The sequence below is a fragment of the Tamandua tetradactyla genome, chromosome 7, assembly GCF_023851605.1.
Source record: "Tamandua tetradactyla isolate mTamTet1 chromosome 7, mTamTet1.pri, whole genome shotgun sequence".
Lineage (NCBI taxonomy): Eukaryota > Metazoa > Chordata > Mammalia > Pilosa > Myrmecophagidae > Tamandua > Tamandua tetradactyla.
The window spans coordinates 33434327-33456368 of NC_135333.1; the positions used below are offsets into that span (position 1 = coordinate 33434327).

At 37.5% G+C, this 22042-nt stretch overlaps 1 protein-coding gene across 12 annotated transcripts in view; it reads right to left on the minus strand.

The window, feature by feature from the left end:
• The window catches only part of MRTFA (myocardin related transcription factor A), a 347988-nt gene that overhangs the window by 248116 nt on the left and 77830 nt on the right, over positions 1–22042 (minus strand). For 9 of the 12 annotated variants that reach the window (XM_077168932.1, XM_077168922.1, XM_077168921.1 and 6 more), the window contains one exon: positions 3000–3061. In XM_077168932.1, the coding sequence (XP_077025047.1) occupies positions 3000–3061 (62 nt within the window). Of the gene's footprint in view, positions 1–2999; positions 3062–19219; positions 19404–22042 lie in introns of all 12 variants that reach the window. The other 3 variants (XM_077168927.1, XM_077168931.1, XM_077168926.1) reach the window with 1 other exon arrangement.

A 22042-nucleotide genomic window follows, 5' to 3' on the forward strand; every position in this document is an offset into this window, starting at 1 on the left:
TGAATCACAAACTAAATACTTTCTTTTTGAAAAGTCAAATTTTAAAAAGTGACAAGAGAATGGCACAAAAATGACAAAACAGAGATGTATCTGACCAGGCAATAGATAGTAAAACAGAAACAAGAGGGGGAAAGAATAAAGTGGAGTAGGTAGAGTGGTGCAAAACTTTATAGAAGAGAGAAGATTAAGTTTGATGCAGAAGTTAACTAGATTTGTAGATGACTTTAAAGGAGGCTGAAAAGTGGTGCTTACAAGGGATCTTTTTGGATGTTGGAAATGTAATGCTGGATTGCAGTGACAGCTGCAAAATTTTGCAAATTTAAGAATCACTGACATATATTTCAATCAGGTGAAATTTACAGTATGTAAATTACACTCCAATAAAGCTGTTTTTAAAAGTGGCACCTGTTCACAGAAGCAAGAAGGAAAAGTTGTAAGGTTTCTCTGCTATACTACGGAAAGAAGGTAGCCAAAAGGAAAAGTACAAAAAAATTCATTCAAAGACAGGAAAATAACATGGAAAATTCTCACAGATTAAGAAATAATGTGTCCATTTCAGCTCTTGAAAGGACAGGATTGTGTCTCCAAGTAACTCTCTTTAAGACTTTCACTAAGACCACAATGAAATCTTACTATTTAAGTGCAGAAAGACAATTGACTTAGAAACCTTAAATGTGAAATAAGGAAAAGGAACATTTCACCTTAATCTCTTATCACTTAAGAGACAGTTTAATAATTTATTCTGATACCACAATTACTGCATATGCCTGAGAGGTGTAGAAATGTTGCCAGCAACAAGGCAAGAATCTCAAGAGACATTTAAAAGCAGAATATCAACTCTATGATTTTGTTTTAAAAGAATTTATGGTAATTTCTTTACAAGTATGATGACAAAAGTCATTTCGCCTAGACAGTCAAAACATCAGAATGGGGAAATTTGGGGTATTTTTGGAGATTAATTTGCACTGGTTCAGGGACTTTTGTAGGAGTTTTCACAAACAGCAGTACTATATTTTACATACCCTAGTTGCAACTACAATCAGAGATCAAGCAAAATCATTCCTATGAACAACCAAACAACCACAATTCATATTTGTTTTGAGCTCTGAAAATATTAACCTACTCTGACCACCCCTGCAACAAACTTCAGCAAACCCTGAGTCAAGAGTCTCAACTTCCCAAATCAGCTTAGGTGTCTCTAATTTCAGAGCTGCTAGTCTCCTCCTTGCCTTTGGCTAAATCAGTAGAAAGCCCAGAAAACAAAAACAAAAACAAAAACAAAATACTAACTCATGTAGGCACTTTCTCCTTCCTATTCCTACTTCTAAAATACAGAAGAATATTTTAGTAGACACAAGTGAAATAACATATCAATATATAATTCTATTTCCTCCGAATGTCCACAATAAAGGACAAAACAGTTTAAGATAGTGATATTCATAACACTATACACCTAGACTTGAAAAACGGCAATCAGTAAGTTTTGTATATCTGATAAAAGAACAAATGTGAAAGTTCTCAGTACTATGCCTAACTCTTAGTAGACATTCACTAAATGTTACTTCCTTTCTTTTCTTTTCTTTAATTCTTTTACTATTTCTATGAAGTAGTTCCTGTTATTATTACCCCAATATCAAATCAAGACAATAGAAAAAAGATCTGACCAACCAGATCAGACCCTGAAAATTCAGGTGACCAGATGATGACGAAGACATTCATTTGCAGAAGTTAAACTTTAGTTTACCCTTTCCTTCTCCCTTCCTAGGCAGCGCTGTTAATTCTAAGGACCATACTTCATCTGTTACGGAAGTGGGTTAACTGTTTTCCCTTGTGAAAATGTATTAAAAGTTCCTGTTCTTTGTGACTAAGAAAGCAAGACCCATGCTCAAGGACCCATGCTGCACCTGCACTCCTAGGTGCAGGTGCAGCAGAAACACAAATACTGACATCAACCCATTAGCCCCTTGTACAACTTCACAGCATTCCTGAGGGTGGGGGAAAAGCATGTTGTCATTGTTGCTTGGCTATCATGTTCACTCTCCAAGTAATCCAACTCTTCTGTACCAGTGAGAAATGGGGTCTCCACAAACCTAAGATCATGGAAAACTAAAACTACATGAACTAGCACTAGCTCTTGCTTTGACAGGATATGCTCTGAAAGAAATAGCTTTGCAGACTTGAGTGAAGTCTGTAGCCCTACTTCTGGGGGATCTGATACAAAAAGCATACATGAGCCAAAGCCATATCTGGTTTACTTATATTCAGGCTCCAGAGCTTAAGATAGGAGCACCAAGCATGCTGTGTCAAACCAAACTCTAGTGGTTACGGAGTGACAAATCCTGTCATCATAGCAAAATTTATAATTGTCAGTGACAGCCTGACTACTGTCAGGACGGTCCTTTGTTGTATTTAGTCTTCCAGCTATTCTGTCTAGATTCACACAGCCTTCTGAATTTAGAGTGGATCAGAATGAGGTGCTCTTTCATTATCCCCAGTTCAACTTATATGATACTTCTAACACAAGAACTTGGTTTCTCTAAGGATGAATTCAGATACTGAATCAGGTATATACATACATATGTGTATATATATTTTCATGGTTCTATTCCATGACCACCAGAATTTAAACAATCATTTTTCACCACTATTTGACCACTATTACCTGCTAAATTGGTTGTGCTATTTCTTGGCACTCAATATATTCTAATAAGGTATTAGATCTAGTCCTAAACATTGGATAAACAAACCTTGGTGACAGACTCATCATGGACAATGATGAGTAAGACCCCAAAAGATAATGTTTTATAATCAAATCTGATCCATTCTAGTTCAACAGAACTGAAAATACTAAAAGGAGGCAGGATGGGCCACAGTGGTTCAGCAGGCAGAGCTCTTACTTGCCATGCCGGAGACCCGGGTTCAATTGTCTGTGCCTGCCCATGCAAAAAAAAAAAAAAAAAAAAAGGAGGCAGAAAAGAGTAAATGAACCTGCGACCTACCTTGTTTACAATTCCCACAGTGAGATGAAATTCAATTCCATGCCAACCATACCCTCTGATCACTAAAACACAAACAGAAAAATAAAAGTTCATGCAATATAAGAAAAATATATAAGCAGTTTTTCCATTCCAATTACTAAAAGACATTAGATTTCAAAGGTAAGAGGCTGTTTCTTATCCCCTTTCTATCCTATTCACACCCACAACAGTGGCTGAACTGTCACTGGCCAAAGGACCATATAGATGGAGTTAAATAATAGCTAACACTAACTGGGCACTTCCTATGTACTAGGCATAAGTGCTTAAATGTGTTTATTAATTTAATCCTCAACAATTCTAAGAGATAGGTACTCATATTAATTTATTTTACATCAAAATAACTGAAAAGTGTACCTCTGAAAATTTTCTTATTGCTGTTAAAATACCTTTTAAATAAATCAGGCAATCTCAATCATACATATGGGCTGTCTCAATGGTTTATACCTATAAATATTCCCTATTCATCCATCACTATATATTTCTTGAGTCAACACAATGTGCTGAGTACTATATCAAGTCCTGGAGGGGACTCAGTCTGCTCTTTCAGAGTCGGGAAGATCAGATAAAACTACAGTAAATGGTTCAAGTAATGAAGTGCCATTTTTGGAAGTACAGCCACTATGTACAATCATTGAGTAAAAAATCACTATGATGAGTTTCCCGTCAACAAAGATGGCAGCATAAGATGCTCCAGGATGTCAGTCTCCCACAGAACAAACAGAAAAAGCGAACGAACAGACCACTCTCCTCAAAACCCTGTAAAACAGTTAAAGCACTGCAGTAACTGGGTAAGGATCAAATCAAGAAAAGGCAGCTTAAAAACAGAAGAAGCTTGTGTTTCTTGCTAACCCTTCTCCATCCATGCCACAGCACAGTAGGGAGTTGGCCTGAGTTCCCACTGTGACTCCCTAATCCTATTCCAGCAGAAACAGAATAACCCCTATTTATATGTGGGGGTGACTGTATGGCCCTGGTGGCAGTCTGAAGGGGTGAACTACGAAACTACTCAAGCTCATTCTTCCAGAACATGCCCAACAGGCAGATACAGCTCCTGGACAGCTAAAGCTGCATAAGAAGCAATTAAGCTTACCCTGTCCTTTGCAAGAATAAGTTTCACAGGGGCAAACCTCAAGATCCAGGGCTTTGCCTACTGATTTGGTCGTTCCCCTACTTGCGACAATATCAGGAATTGCCCAGAGGGGGAAGTTTAATATTTCCTCCTTTCTCCCCAGTCCAGGAAGGGAATTATGCAAATACATTTACTTAAAATTAGGCGTAAAAGTCACATCATTTGTTGCTCAGATGTGGCCTCTCTCTCTCTCTAAGCCAACCCAGCAGGTAAACTCACTGCCCTCCCCCCGAGCATGGGATATAATTCCCAGGCATGTAACTCTTCCTGGCAACATGAGACAGAAATTCCAAGATGAGGCAGGACTCAGCATCAAGGGACTGAGAAAGTCTCTTGACCAAAAGGGGGAGGAACAAAATGAGACAAAATAAAGTTTCAGTGGCTGAGAGATTTCAAACAGAGTTGAGAGGTTATCCTGGAGGTAATTCTTATGCATTATATAGAAATCTCTTTTTAGTTTATGGTGTATTAGAGTGGGTAGAAGGAAGTACCTGAAACCACTGAGCTGTGTTCCAGTAGCCTTGATTCTTGAAGATGGATGTACAGAGATACAACTTTTACAGTGTGATTGTGAGACTGTGAAAACTTTGTGTCTGATGCTCCTTTTTATCCAGGATATGGTCAGATGAGTAAAAAATATGGATAAAAAAATAAATAATGGGGGATAAAGGGTAAAACAAATTGGGTAGATGGAAATACTAGTGATCAATGAGAGGGAGGGGTAAGGGGTATGGTATGTATGACTTTTTCCTTTTATTTCTTTTTCTGGAGTGATGCAGAGGTTCTAAAAATGAACATGATGATGAATACACAACTATGTGATGATACTATGAGCCACTGATTGTACACCACATATGGAATGTATGTGTGTGAAGATTTTGCAATAAAAATATTTTTTAAAATAATAACAAAGAAGCAATTAAGGCCAAAGGGGCTGGGGCAAAGGATTACTTGCTTTAAATCATACAAAAGAGCATCCAGGAGGGGGAGAAACCCATTTCATAGAGAGTAGAGGTGACATTCAAATTTGTGTAAACATGGAAATCCATAAGGCCACAACCAAGCGCAAGCCCAAGACAAAACTCAGGCTCATAAAAGACACTGAGTACCCTGCACTTCACTCTCATTTCAGGCTGATCTTCTTAAAAGGAGATCTAAACTCTGAAGGAAAGCACCAGCCAAGACATAAAGCTAATTTGCCAAAAACGTGAAAGGTGTTTTTTAGATTGCTTTGTCTATTTTTGTTAGCCCCTGACACTAAGAGAACTCTGTGTCATAACACTAGCTAGATACAAACTTAAGGAACAGAAGGAAAAGACAGTTCAGGGACTAAATTCCAGAATTCACATTTTAAAATTTTACAATGTACCGTGTGCAACAAAAGATTACTAGACAAAGAAATAAGAAACAATGGCCCATCCAAAACAAGATAAAAATTCATCAACAAGGACAACCAGACTTTGGAAATACCAGACACAGACTTTAAAGAAATGATTCCCAATATGCTCAAGGAGAAAAAGGAAAAGGCACAGAAAGAACTGAAGAAAACAATGAGTGAATGTATTAGTTAGGGTTCTCTAGAGAAATAGAATGAACAGGGAACATTTGCAAATATAAAATTTATAAAAATGTCTCACGTGACCGCAGGAACGCAAAGTCCAAAATCCACAGGGCAGGCTGTGAAGCCAACGACTCTGATGGATGGTCTGGATGAACTCCATAGGAGAGGCTCACCAGCCAAAGCAGGAATGGAACCTGTCTCCTCTGAGTCCTCCTTAAAAGGCTTCCCATGATTAGATTAAGCATCACTTATTGTAGAAGACACTCCCCTTTGGCTGATTACAAATGGAATCAGCTGTGGATGCAGCTGACATGATCATGATCTAATCCTATGAAATGTCCTCATTGCAACAGACAGGCCAGTACTTGCCCAATCAGATAAACAGGTACCACAACTTGGCCAAGTTGGCACATGTCCCTAACCATGACAGTGAACAATGTAAGAATGTCAATAAAGAGAAAATTTAAAAAGGAATCAAACAGAAACACAGGAGTTGAAAACCACAATACCTGAAATGAAAAATTCCCTATAGGTTTTCAACAGCAGGTTGAAGCTGGCAGATAAAGAATTAGTAAACCTGAAGACAAGAAAACTGAAATGATTCAGATGGGGTAAAAGAAAGAAAAAATAAGTTTTAAAAAACAAAGACTAAGAGATCTGTGGGACACTATCAAACATACCAACATATGAATTATGGTAAAATCAGAAGGAAGAGAAAGAAAGGAACAGAAGGAATATTAAAAGAAATAACGGGAAAAAATTCTCATTTAATGCAAGACATGAATATGCTCATTGAAAAAGCCCAACAAACTCCAAACAGGATAAGGTAGGAGAAAACCATGCCTAGAGAAACAGTCTGTTATGGTCAGATTCATGTGTCAACTTGGCCAGGTGGTAGTGCCCGTTTGTATGGTTGAGCAAGTGCTGGCCTGTCGGTCACTATGAAGACATTTCATGGACTTAAATCATGATTACATCGATTGCATTCCACAACTGACTACATTTGTAATCAGTCAAGGACAGTGTCTTCTGAAATGAGTGGTGCTTAATCTAATCACTGGAAGGCTTTGAAGGAAGATTCAGAAGAGAGTTTCTCTTCCTGCTTCACCCAGTGAGCCTCTCCTGTGGAGTTCATACGGACCCTTCATCAGGGTCATCAGCTTCACAGCCTGCCCTACAGATTTTGGACTCCTCCATTCCTCTTATTGTCCTGCCAGCGTCTCCTGAGAGTTTGTTGAGGAACTTCATTGGAGTTAGCAGCTTATGGTCTGCCCTACAGACCTTGGACTCTATATTCCCATGGTTAGGTAAGACACTTTTATAAATTTAATATCTACAGATATTTCCTGCTGATTCTAGAGAATCCTAGCTAATACACTGTCGAATGCCAAGGACAAGGAGAGAGTTCTGAAAGCTGCAAGAGAAAAGTAATATGTTATATACAAGAGAGTCCCAACAGAATTAATTATGAATTTTTCATCAGAAACCACAGAGACAAGAATGCAAAGGGGTGAAATATTTAAAGGCTAAAAGGAAACAACTGCCATCCAAAAATTTTACATCCAGCCACTCTTTTTCAAAAATGAGGGAGAGATTAAGGCATTCCCTCATTTGTTATGCTTATTAAGATAAATAAAAACTGAGGGAGTTGGTCACCACTAGACCTGTCCTACAATCAATGCTACAGGGAGTTCTACAAAGTGAAAGAAAAGGATACTAGACAGTGGGTCAAAGCAGGATAAAGAAAAAAGACCTCTGATAAAGGTAACCATATGGACAATTATAAATACCAATACTACTATATTACATTTGGTATGCAACCCCACTTTTTAATTCTTATAGGTTCTAAAATGCAAATGCAAAAAAAAAAACAAGATAAATGTATGGTATTGAACATTCAATGTACAAAGATATAATCTGCAGCAAGTATAATGAAAAGGTGGAGGAGCTAAAAGGTATAGAAACGGCTTATATGTATACTATTGATGTTAAGCTGACATCAAAGCAAACATAACTGTTACAGATTTACAATGCTAAAGTTTAGACCCATGGTAGCCACAAAAGAAAACACATGAAAAACACATGCAGAAAGAAATGGGAAGGACTCATAAAGAAATCAAATAAGTAAAAAACTAGGTATTAATGGAAGAAATGATGAGCAAAAAAGTATAAGACTGAATAGCAAAATGGTAGAAGAAAGGCCTATATTATCAGGATTTACTTTAATATTAAATTTCCCAATCAAAATCAAGAGATTGGTAGAATGGATAAAAAAGCATGACCCTACTATTTTATACTGCAGTATAAAGGAGACTTATCTAAACTCAGAATCACAACTAAAATTAAAGCAAAGGGATGGAAAAAAATACATACCATACAAATAGTAACCAAAAGAGAGATGGGGTAGTTATATTAATATCAGATAAAACAATTATAAATCAAAAACTGTTATAAGGGACAAAGAAAGCCACTATATCCTTATAAAGGGGTCAATTCAACAAGAAGCCATAACAACTATAAATATACCTAACTACAGAACATATGAACCTAACATTGACAGATATGAAGCTACAAATAGATGATTCTACATTAATAGCAGACTTCAATATGCCACTTTCAATAATGGATACGACATCTAGAGAGGAGATCAATAAGGAAATAGAAGACCTGAACAATATTATACATCCAACAGACCTAACCCACATATATAGAACACGTCAACCAACAGCAGCAGAATACGCAAATTAGTCTCTAGTGCACGTGGATCATTCTCCAGATAGTTCATATGCTACATTTCAAAACAATTTTCAATAAATTAAAAATATTGAAACCATATCATGTATCTTTCCAACCACAAAGGAATAAAGCTAAAAATCAAACCAGAGGGAGAACTGGAAAATTTATAAATATATGGAAATTAAGCACACATTCTTAAACAACCAATGGGTCACCAAAGAAATTACAACAGAAACTAGGAAATATCTTGAGGCAGATTAACAATGAAAACACAACATACCATAACTTATTGGATATGTAGCAGAGGCAGTACTGAGAGGGAAATTTATACCTCTAAACTGTTTATATTAAAAAAAGAAAAATCTCAAATCAGAGATCTAGCCTCACAACTGTAGGATCTAGGAAAAGAAAAGCAAACTTAAACCCAAAGACAGCAAAAAGAAGAAAATATCAAAGTTTAGAGAGGAAGTAAATAGAATAAAGAATAAAAAAACAATACAGGGAATCAACAAAACCAAAACCTGGGTCCCTGAAACAATCAATAAAATCAATCTGAAAAAGAAAACAGAGAGAGGATGCAAATTATTAAAATCAGAAAGTAAAAGGGGAACATTACCACTGACCCCATACAAATAAAAAGGATTATTAGAGCATACTTGGAACAACCATAGGACAATTAGATAATCTAGATGAAAAGGACAAATTCCTAGAAATAAACTACCTACACTCACTCAAGAAGAAAGAGACTATCTCAAAAGATCATTAACAAATAAAGAGATTGAATCAATCATCAAAAGCCTCCCAACAAAGAAAACCCAAGGATCAGATGGCTTCAGAGATGAATCTTACCAAACATTCCAAGAATTAACACCAAATTGATGAAACTCTTCCAAAAAAATAAATAAATAAAATTTAAAAACTGAAGAGGAGAGAACACTCCCTAACTTATTCTATGAGGCCAACATCACTCTCATGCCGAAGCCAGATAAAGATATCACAAGAAAATAAACCTACCAACATCCCTTATGAATACAGATGCAAAAATATACAGTTAGATACTCGTAAACCAAATGCAACATGCATTAAAAGAATTATACATCATGATCAAGTGGGATTTATTCCAGGTATGCAAAGATGCTTCAAACATAAGAAAATCAATTATGTAAAATATAATACATTAAATAGAAGAAAGGGGGGAAAAAACATGATCATTTCAACTGACAAAGAAAAGAAATTTGGCAAAATCGAGAATCCTTCCGTAATTAAAAAAAACCATAGCACAGCCATTTCTCCATGCATAAGAAGGACATTCATGTTAAAGAGAATAACTATCATGCCTTCCGGTGCTTTGGCGAAACCTTAGATGTGAGGCCTTTTGGCCAAACACTGTGATTTCATATTGTTGGAATATGTGTTGTGTCCCTGGAGGTTGCAGTTCTCTAAAAGTTTGCTGTGGCTGAACCAAGAAAGAAAGCATATGCAGATTTCTACAGAAACTATGATTCCATGAAAGATTTTAAGGAGATCAGGAAGGCTGTTTTTTCAGAGTGCAAACTGATTTTGGAATGTAAACACCTTCTTTGGATCTATGCCCCTGAATAATGAAACTTGACTGTGGGTTATGGAAATTTCTCTTCATAAATAACAAGTATTTTTAAAACACCTAGAAAACACGGAACAGCAGAAAATTTCCTCAACATTACAAAGAGAAATTCACAGTTAACATCATACTCAAAGGTGAAAGGCTGAAAGCTTTCCCTCTAAGATCTGGAACAAGAAACGGTTGCCCACTGTCACCAATGCTATTCAACCTTGTACTGGAAATTCTAGCTAGAGCAATTGGGGAAAAAAAAAAAAAAGAATTAAAAGGTATCCAAAAAGGAAAGTAAGAAGTAAAACTTTTCCCAGCTGCAGATGATTTGATCTTATATCCAGAAAATCCTTTTTTTGCTTTTTTTTTAACTTTTTTAACAGTAGTACAGTATAACATATATACAAAGCAAAGAAATAAAAAAGCAATAGTTTTCAAAGCACTCTTCAAAAAGTGGTTACAGGATAGATCCCAGAGTTTGTCATGGGCTACCTACCATACGATCTTCTCATATTTTTCCTTCTAGCTGCTCCAGAATATAGGAGGCTAGAGGGCTTAAACACTTCATCATCACAATCGACTTCTTTTTTCCTTCTTTTCTTGTGAACAATAACATATATGAAAAAAAGCTATAAATTTCCAAGCACAGCACCACAATTAGTTGTAGAACATATTTCAGACTTTGACACAGGTCACAATTCCACAATTTTAGGTTTTTACTTTTAGCTGCTCTAAAATACTGGAGACTAAAAGACATATCAATTTAATGATTCAGCAGTCATATTCGTTTGTTAAACCCTATTTTCCATGTATAACTCCACCATCACCTTTTATCTTTCCATCCCTCTCTTTGGGGTTGTCTGAACTATGGCAATTCTAAATTTTTGATATTGGAAGGGCCTGTCACTAATATGGTGTAAGGAGATGGAACTATCTGATGTTCTGGAGAGGCTGGGCTAGGTTTCAGGGCTTATCTGGAACAGGGAACCATCTGGATGTTGTAGGTTTCTGGAAAGGTACTGGAAACTTCTGGAATCTTATATATTGCCCTAGGTGTTCTTTAGGATTGGCTGGAATGGTCCTGGTTGGGGGCTGGCAGGTTATGATAGGCAACAAGGTCTACCTGAAGCTTGCATAAGAGCAACTTCCAGAGTAGACTGTCAACTGTATTTTAACTCTCTCTGACATGGATACTTTATTAATTACACTTCTTTTCCCCCTTTTGGTTAGGATGGAACTGTTGATTCTACAGTGCCAGGTCTGGATTCATCCCTGGGAGTCCTCTCCCATGTTACAAGGGAGACTTTCACCCCTGGATGTTATGTCCCACATAGGGGGAGGGCAATGATTTCATGTGCAGAGTTGGGCTTAGAGAGACTGAGGACACATCTGAGCAACAAAAGAGGTCCTCAAGAAGTAACTCTTAGGCATGGCCTATAGGTAGTCTAAACTTCTATGCTACCTACATAAGCTTTACAAGAGTAAGCCTCATGATTGAGGGCATGGCCTATTGATTTGGTTATCCTTAGAGTTTGACACAGTATCAAGGGATTCCCTGGTGCTAAGGTTTAATATTTCCATATTCTTTCTCCCTCCCTCAGGGGACTCTGCCAATACTTTTTGATTATCTGGTTAATATACTCTAGGATGTTTCCAAACCTTACAAAAATCTATTAGGATTAAAGGACCTCTTTCTTATTTTTTGCTTCCTGTGTTTCAGTGGTTCAAATAAACTATACAGATAGGTTGAATTAGATTGTGCACTACAGAAAATTTCAGTTCTAGATCAAATAAACTTTTCTTTCATTGGCCTCAAAGAGTATGTGTGGTTCTAAAATATAGATACCGTCTTCCTTACCCCTATGTTCTGCATTACTTTAACCCCAACCTATTTGGCTTCATTCTTATCTCTAAATATTAGGTTATATATGTAAAACAGCCTCTCAAAATCCAGAAATAATAATCACCACTCTGCACTTAATGTGTCTGCTCTGAAAACTTACAACCTAGGCCCCTGTTTTCTTATAAGTATTTTATAAGATGCCCATTTTGTTTCAGGTTTAGTTTGTCTCATCAAATGTCCCACATGTTCATTCACATCATTGCCTGCCTCACGACTTTGTTCCTTTGTATAGCAGTAAAACCATCATTCATAAATATACACCATCGTTGGCCACTCTACTTCTTTGACAGTGCATCCTTCAGCCACCTGCATTCATCAGGCATCATGTAGAGGGCCCAACATCCACAGTCCACCAACATCCTCAATTTTAGATATTTTCATTGTTTCCAAGAGAAAGAAAACCAATAAACACATCCTCACCAAACAGGAAATCTAAACCTTCTCTTAACTCTTGTCCCTCACCCCATTATTTACCTCTGCTGTTGCTGTGGTAGTGCTGATGATTTCCTTTCGAATATAGCTCATAGCATGCAATAGCAGTTTCCCCCATACCCTGGATTTAAATACTCTTTATACAAGAATCACATCTTTTATTGTGAATTACTGATTATATATGTAGAATGGAATGATCAAAAGTCACGAATGTTTGTGTTTGCTTGCTGTTTTTTGGTATTCTTAAAAAAATAAATTGCTACAAAAAATCATATATTTGTAGTAATTCTTATGAGAACTCATTCATATTTCTAGTGTGAGTCAGTGGGACAAGTCGATCTATACAACCCCTTTTAATCTTGTTCAACTTCAATATGGTAATATTACTTATAGACCCTCTAGAGAATCATCTTCGCTCCTATCTGTTCCCTTACATTGGAGTTCAACTTCATTAGCTAATGGTTCACCAATCTTTAGCTTCTATGTATCTCTACTTCTATGTATCTCTAAGTCTCCTATATTCTGTATTGTAAGTCTCTGATTATGCCTTCATGCTGGTCATAAAAGTAGAATTATACAGTTATCTGTCCTTTTGTATCTGGCTCATTTCGCTCAGCATCATGTCCTCAAGGCTCATCCATCTTGTCATGTGCTTCAAGACATCACTTTGTCTTACTGCTGCATAATGTTTCATCATAAGCATATACCACATTTTGTTGATCCACTCGTCTGTTGATGGGCATTTGGTTTGTTTCCATCTCTTGGCAACTGAGAATAATGCTGAATATCAGTGTGCAAATGTTTGTTTGTGTCATTGCTTTCAGCTTTTCTGGGTATATATTAAATAGTGCTATTGTTGGGTCATAGGGCAACTCGATATTTAGTTTCCTACGGCACTACCAAACAGCCCTCCATAGTGGCTACACCATTATATATTCCCACCAACAATGCGTAAGTGTTTCAGTTTCTCCACATCCACTCCAACATTTATAGTTTCCTGTTTGTTTAATAGCAGCCATCCTTATAGGTGTGAGGTGGTATCTCACTGTAGTCTTCATCTGCATTTCCTTTATAGCCAATGAAAATGAGCATCTCTTGATGCTTTTGGACCATCTGTATTTGCTCTTCAGAAAAATGCCTATTCATATCTTTGGTCCATTTTATAACTGGGTTGTCTGTTCTTTTGTTCTTGAGTTGTATGATTTCTTTGTATATACAGGAAATCAAACCTTTGATATGTGATTTCCAAATATTTTCTCCCATTGAGTTGGCTGCCTCTTCACCTTTATTGACAAAGTCTTTTGAGGCACAGAAGTATTTGATTTTGAAGAGTTCCCATTTATCTATTTTTTCTTTTGTTGCTTGTGCTTTGGGTGTAAAGTTTAGGAAGCTACTTGCTATTACTAGGTCTCGAAGATGTTTCCCTACATTTTCTTCTAGAAGCTTTATGGTGCTAATTCTTGTAGTTATGTGTTTGATCCACTTAGAGTTATTTTTTGTGTAGGGTCCACTTTCATTCTCCTGGCTATTGATATCCAGTTCTTCCATGCCCAATTATTGCAAAGACTATTTTGTCCCAGTTCAGAGGATTTGGGGGTCTTGTCAAAAATCAGTTGACCAGAGATTTGGTGGTCTATTTCTGTATTCTCGATTCGATTCCATTGGTCAATACTTCTGCCTTTGTGCCAGTACCATGCTGTTTTGACCACTGTGGCTTTATAATGGGTTTTAAAGTCAGGGAGTGTTACCCCTCCCACTTTGTTCTTCTTTTTTAGGATGCTTTTAGCTATTCAGGGTCTCTTTCTCACCCAGATGAATTTGGCAGTTAGTTTTTTCAAATCTTCAAAGTAGGTTGTTGGAATTTTGATTGGGACTGTGTTGAATCTGTAGATCAATTCGGGGAGAACTGACATCTTAACCATATTTAGCCTTCCTATCCATTAGCAAGGAATATCTTTCCACCTATTTAAATCTCCTTTGATTTCTTCTAGCAATGCTATATAGTGTTATGTGCACAAAAGTCCTTTATGTTCCTAGTTAAGCTCGTTTCTAAGTATTTGATTCTTTCAGTTGCTATTTTGAATGGAATTTTTTCTTAACTGACTCCTCAGCTACGTCATTGCTTGTTTATAGAAATGGTACCAATTTTTACACATTTTTATATCCCACCACCTTGCTGAATTTGTTTATTAGCTCAAGTAACTTTAATGTAGATTTCTCATGATCTTCCTAGTATCACATCATCTGCAAATAATAAGAGTTTTACTTCTTCCTTTCCAATTTGGATGCCTTTTATTTCTCTGTCCTGGCTGATTGCTCTAGCTAGAACTCCTAGCACAATGTTGATAGTGGTGACAGTGGGCATCCTTTTCTTGTACCTGATCTTAGGGGGAAGGCTTTCAGTCTCTCTCCATTGAGTATAATGCTGGCTATCAGCTTTTCATATATTCCCTTTATCATACTGAGGTGGTTACCTTTGATTCCTATCTTTGGAGCGTTTTCATCAGAAAAGGACGCTGAATTTTGTCATATGCTTTTTCAGCATGAATCAAGATAATCACACATTTTTCCCTTTGGATTTGTTAATATTCTGTATTACATTAATTGATTTTCTTGTGTTGAACCATCCTTGCATTCCTGGTAAAAAAAAAAAACCCCACTTGGTCACAGCGTAAAATTCTTTTAATGTGCTGTTGGATTCAATTTGCTAATATTTCATTGAGAATTTTTGAATCTATGTTCATTAGGGAGACTGGCTTGTAGTTTTCCTTTCTTAAGGCATTTTTACCCAGCTTTGATATTAAAATGATATTAGCTTCATAAAATAAGTTAGGTAGAGTTCCTTTTTCCTCAATTTTTGGGAAAAGTTTGAACAGGATTAGTGTTAGTTATTTCTAGAATGCTTGATAAAATTCCCCTGTAAAGACAACAGGTCCTGGGTTTTCTTTGTAGGAAGATTTTTGATGACTGATTGAATCTCTTTACTTGTGACTGTTTTTTTGAGGTCTTCTATTTTTTCCTAAGTCAGTATAGCTTGTTTGTGTGTCTCCAGGAATTTGCCCATTTCATCTAAGTTGTCTAGTTTGTTGGCGTATAGTTATTCATAGCATCCTCTAATGATTTCTTTTATAAACACATGAATAGATGCTCAACATCATTAGCCATTAGGGATATGCAAATCAAAATCATAGGGAGATATTATTTCACACTTACCAGAATGGTTACTAGAAAATAAAATAAATAGATAATAGGTATTGGAGAGAACGTAGAGATTTCCCACCACTATTGGTGGATATGTAAAATGGTACTGATGTTGTGGAAGATAATTTAATGGCTTCTCAAAAAGTTATGTATAGACTTACCAGATGATCCAGCCATCTCACTTCTAGCTACATACCCAAAAAAAATGAAAGCAGGGACTCAAACAATATTTGCACACTATTATTCATAAAAGCATTATTCACAATTTGTAAAACATGGAAGCAACCCATGTATCCATCAACCAATAAATGGATAAAGAAAATGTGCTGTATACATAAATGGAATATTAATCAGCCATAAAAGGGAAAGAAGTTTTGATATAAGCAACAACATGGATGAACCTTGAAGACATCCTATTGAGTAAAATAAGCCAGATACAAAAGGATGTAATATGGTCTCACTGATATAAAATAATTCGGAATAAACAAATTCATGGAGTCAGAAACTAGAATACAGGTTACCTGGGGCCCAGGCGGAGGTAGGAAAGGGGGAATTAATGCTTAATTGGGACAGAATTTCTTTTTGGGGTGATGAAAATTTTGGTAATGAATGGTGGTGATGAAACCACATAACATTCGGGAATGTAAGTGACACCACTGAATCGTTTCATTGAATGTGATTAAAAATCGAAATTTTAGGTTGCATATATGTTACTAAAAGTAAAATTAAATATATATATAGAATTGTAAAACACAGTGAACTCTAATGTAAACTATGGACTATAATTAATAGCACAATGATAATAATATTCTTTCATCAACTGTAACAAGGTTCCACACTAAAGCAAAGAGTTCCCAGAGTTAATAAGATGGGGGTTATATGAGAACTCTGTATTTTCTGCATTATTTTCTTTAAACCTACAACTTCTCTTACCAAAAAAAACATGTATTTAAGAAATCAATAAGCTTTGAAAAAAGGGGAGAAGGTCTTCACATATGAGGTGCCCTAAAACCAGACCTTTAAAAACAGGTTAGGTGCAGTGCAATGTGGCTCAGTGGCAGAATTCTTGCCAGCCACACCAGAGACCCAGGTTCAATTCCTGGAGCCTGCTCATAACAAAAAAAAAAAAAAAAAAAAAAAAACAGTTAGATTGACAAAAGCAGAAGAAAGACTCTCCAGACAAGGAAAACAGTACAAAAGTATGGTGGCAGGAATGGACACAAGTTATCTGCGCTCCTTCATAATGCAGTCCTATGCAGTCTCACTAGTCTTTGCTCCAGCCACTGATTCCCATTTTCACCCTGTTAGTTACATCAACCTTCCTACTTCCCAGACATACAATCTTTGATGGCTGCGTGTGTTTACACATATTTCTCCCATTGCCTGGAATGTTCGTCCCTCCGTTCCACAGGTAAGTAATGCTAACAAGTTTTGGCACAGTAGGCATTTAATAAAATGCAGCAATTTTTGTAATGATTTTTATTATTACTTAAGGCCCAACTGAAATATCCTTTCTCTAAAACCTTTTAAAATTCCCCAGTGTTAATCTACCCATTTCTCCTGTATTCTCCCATAGCATTTTGTCCATTTCTCCATAAACAGCACTTAAAACATTTTATTGTATCCAGGTGTTCTTCTCTTTCTCTCTTACTTCTCTGAGCAGGAACCATCTTTCATTCAACTCTGTATCCCCTAGAACCTAGCACAGTGTCTGGCACCTAGCACATTATATACTTACTTGCTGATACAAGGTCAACGCTAGACTAATACTAGAATTATTTTTAAAAGCCAGCTCCTATAATACATTTAGTTTAGTCACTTTGTCAAAATCTGACTTACATTTTCATGAATATCTGTTCTATAATAACACCAAGAGCTCATTTACAAAAAGTCTAAATTTCTTGTGGAGTCACTAAAAACTTCCAATGGACTAAAAGCCACAGTAGTTTTTGTCTGACAACAGAACTAGGCCCTCATCCATACAACTGAGACATGATAAATTAATTTAACTGATAATTTAGGTATTTTAGCTAATGGCCTTTCTCACTTACATGATGCCACAGCTTTGTTTTAGATTACCTAAATGTATTTATATTGGTTTAGTCATGGATAGCAGAGGTTACAATAATAAAGTCCAATAATAAATCCTAGATTATTTATAGAAACTTTCCATACGGCAGGAGTTTAAGAAGTAAAACAGCAGCCTTTTTCCCTGCTGAAAGCAAAGGATAGCAGAATGCCAAAGGAGCAAACCTTCTCCTGACTCTTCTCTTGGCACTTCTTAAGGCAGAAGAAGAAATATGCAGGTTGCAAGTAAGATCCTAAACTGAAAATTTCAGTCATCCAGGGCAACAGGCATTTTGAATGTCTCTCCTATTAAAGATTGAAGTTTTAATTTTATACATGTCCATCTTCATTTAAAACACAATTTGCAGCTTGGAACTTAAAAAAAAAAAAAAAGTCCTAATGAGCTATTTCATCCACGTATTGAGTCAGCCAGGTTTGAACATGCTGTGCTTAAAATACTCTCTAGATTGCTATGCAAAGGTATGAGCTCAATCCTTTATTCTTTAGAAAAGGAATTTAGGGGAAAGTGACTAAAATAATACTATTTCAACAGAAACCATAGCAGAAGTCAACTCCTAAATAGTTATGAGTTACTTTTAAAAATAACTGAATAGAAGTAATAAGATACAATGGCATATTTCTTGCATTAATTTCAAGATGAAATCCTGACATTTAGTTCAAAGCTGTTCAAGGACATATTTTGAAAGTGGTTTCTACATGAGATCACATTATACAAAGGTTGTTTTAGTCATCCATTGACTAAGGCTCTTTAGAATCCAAGTCTAACTCACTTTATATTGAAAGAATCTATTTTTATATGAATGGTATTACAAGAAAAGTTATTTCATTCTTCTATCAGCTTTAGGAAAAAAATGCTATTAGAACTTGGAATCACTAAATTTTTATAGCTAGAACCTTAGAAGCTAACGTATCCAATCCCTTTATTTCAGCTGGGGAACCTGAACACAATCACTTGATAACAGAAAAACTAGACCAGAATCTGATTACTAGTCCAATGTACTTATTCTTCTACATACCATTAAACATACCACTCCATTAAGACAGAAAATCGTTCGGAAACTACAACAGAAGCAAAGTTTAAATGCCTATACCTACTTCCTAACTGGTAAGAATTTGAAAAGTAGATGTGTGTACCCTCAAAATTTAGAAATGTAATCCCTTAAACACTTGGGCAGTAGAAAATTACAGCAGTTATTTTCAATGCTTTTGGCTCAAAACATGCTAAAATAGAATCTCTGCTTGTAAGAAAATTAAGTTTAGCTTTCACACAAAATGGCGCAAGAAAGGGCTGCAGAATAACTCAGTCTGCAGGCAGGGAAGGGGCGCGCCTCTGACTAAGCCTAGAACTGGAGCCAGACAAGTAGAAACAAGTTTAAATAAAAAAAAAAGTCTGGGTCACTGAAATGTAAAACGTAATTGAAAGCAGGAAACTTCCTCAGGAAATCTGAATTAGACTATTCAGATAGGCTGTAACTTCTGGAGTATTCAATCAGCGGAGAAACAGGAGAGGGTCTATGTGCTAAACTTAAGATATAAATACCTGTGGCATTCTATTGTTTGGCGCGTCCAACCACCATTTTTCAGATGGGTGCCCATTCTTGCAGGATCGTGAATAAATTCTTTTCTTCCCCACAATCGGGTGAGTGTTTATTCTCTTTCAAGCACAGTGTTCTTTCTAACAATTTGGGGGCTCGTCTGGTATCCAAGACTTCAGAGGAGAACCCCTGGGGAGGACAAAGGGAAGGCACGCCCCGCTGATTAAGTGGTCTCAGACACCACCATTGGGGGCCCACCTCCAGCAGCCAAAAGGACCCAAGACTGGATGCTTAAATCTACTGGCTGTGAAGAAGAAACTGAGGATATCTGCTTCACATGACCAGGCAACTCTGTGCACAGACCAAGGTAAGAAAAAGGCTATTAAGTATCACCTTCGTGGTCGGGATGAACTCTGATGAGGCTGTTGGTAAGCAAGTGTGGAGCTCCAATCAGCAGTTCCCTTTTCCCACGAGGGAAAGGGCTAGAGTCAGACGAAGTGAAGCCATTTTCCTTAAATGCGTCCCTTCCCTGTCCCTCCCAGTCCCGAATGGCAATGACTTTTTTTTATACAGATGCTGCAACACTCTCACTGTCCTTCTATGTAGTAGTTTCAGGTTGTGCCCATTAGCCAGTCCCATGGGTTTTATTAGGTCCTTGCCCAGCAAATTACTCCTAGCTTCTGGAATGTATAGCAGGTGGCTTATAATTTGGTTATCTTTCCAATAGAGATCAGCAGGTTTGAAAATGAGGGCTTTATACCTTTTCCCTTTTACCCCTGCCTCTCTCCAAATACAACCTTGGGGCATACTGGGGAGACCACCTTTATCTCAGCTCCACCCTCTCCAAGCAATGGGGCTGCACCCAGGTTCTCTGCCTTCGGGGCACATGCTCAACCCATCCATGTGGTGGCAGCCACACCCCAAGGAATGTGCTTCACCCTCTCCAAGGCCTGAGGTGGCATGACTCTTCCCCTGCAACGGGGTGGAAGGCCCATCCTCTGCCTTCGGGGCAAACTCACCCTCTCCACGGGCTTGAGTGGGTCCACTCTCCTAGCCTGAGACTTCTTAACTTCAGACCTCAGCCTCCATGGTTCTGCCTCTGAGGTTATTTTTCCTCCAATGCGTCCCTTCTCTGTCCCTCTCAGTCTTGACTGGCAGTGGTTCTCTTTATACAGATCCCGCAACACTCTCGTTGGCTTTCTATGCAGTAGCCTTGGATTATGCCCATCACGACATAAGGAGTTTCCACAAATCCTTTTGCGATAACTCCATTCCCAATCCTGGCTTTCTCTGAAAGGGCTGACTGGTTCCACATTTGGTCAAGTCCTCATGTGGAACACTATTCTCTGGGGCTCCCTTCTAGGAAGCCCAGAATTCTCCAGAACATCAACTTCTGGTTTCTTTGTACCCAAGAGTTCAGTTCTCAGCTCATCTCTTTCCTTTCACATTTCACTATAAACTGCAAGGGGAAACCAGGCTGCACTTTCCACATTTAATTTGGAGATCTCTTCTTCTAAATATCCAAGTTCATGGCTTTTAAAATCTGCCTCCAGCCAAAGCCACTAGTCAATTTTGCCAGATTATGTGCTATTTTAAAACAAGGATTGCCTTCCTTCCAGTCTGCAATAGCACATGCCTCATTTCTGTCTACAGTCTGATCAGAGGTATCCTTAGAGTCCATGTTTCTACCACCAGTCTCTTCAAAGTATTCTAGGCCTTCTCTATCGGGCGTCTCACAACTCCTCCAGATTCTTCCCCTTATCCATCTAAAAAGCCATTCCAACATGTTTGGTATTTGCAAACCGCAGCAGCACCCCACTCTCCAGTACCAAAATCTGTTCTAGTTTGCTAGATGTCAGAATGCAATATACCAGGAACAGAATGGCTTTTAAAAATGGGAATTTAATAAGTTGCTAGTTTACAGTTCTAAGGCCGAGAAAATGTCCCAATTAAAACAAGTCTACAGAAATGTCCAATCTAAGACATTCAGGGAAAGATACCTTGGTTCAATAAGGCCGATGAAGTTCAGGGTTTCTCTCTCTCTTCTGGACAGGCATGTGGCAAACATGGCATCATCTGCTAGCTTTCTCTCCTGGCTTCCTTTCATAAAGCTCCCCGGGAGGCATTTTCCATCTTCATTTCAAAGGTCACTGGCTGGTGGACTCTCTGCTTCTCATGCCTTCATCATTCTCTGCTCTCTCAGAATCTCTCTCATTCTCCAAAATGTTTCCTCTTTTATAGGACTCCATTAAACTAATCAATACTCACTCAAATGGGTGGAGACACGTCTCCACCTAATTCACTTTAACAACCACTCTTGATTGAGTCACATCTCCAGGGAGATGATCTAATTACAAGATTTAAACATACAGTACTGAATAGGGATTAGAACAAACGGCTTGCCTTTACAAAATGGGATTAGGATTAAAACATGCCTTTTCTAGGGTACATAACTCTTTTCAAACCAGCTCACCCTCATTTGTGTGACTTAACTGAAACACATTACCTGAATGAGCAGGTGAAATCCATGCAAGTCAGGTGACTATGTAACCAACTTGCACAAGATAGGGGTCACAGATTCTGGCTTGGCAGAATCTCTCTTTGACAAACACATTCTGGGAAACAGCAATGATGAGAGCTAAGCTTTATGCTGTCTTCCCCAGAGTCATGAGGTGACTTCTGTGGTCACCATGGCAGTGCATGCATGTTGGATTTACCCTCTACCTTTTCTATAAGTTGTATCAACACCCACTAGGTTCTTTCATTTGTACCATTCCTTCAAATAAAGTAATTTAGTATCCCCCCCCCAAAAAAAAGAGTTCCCAATT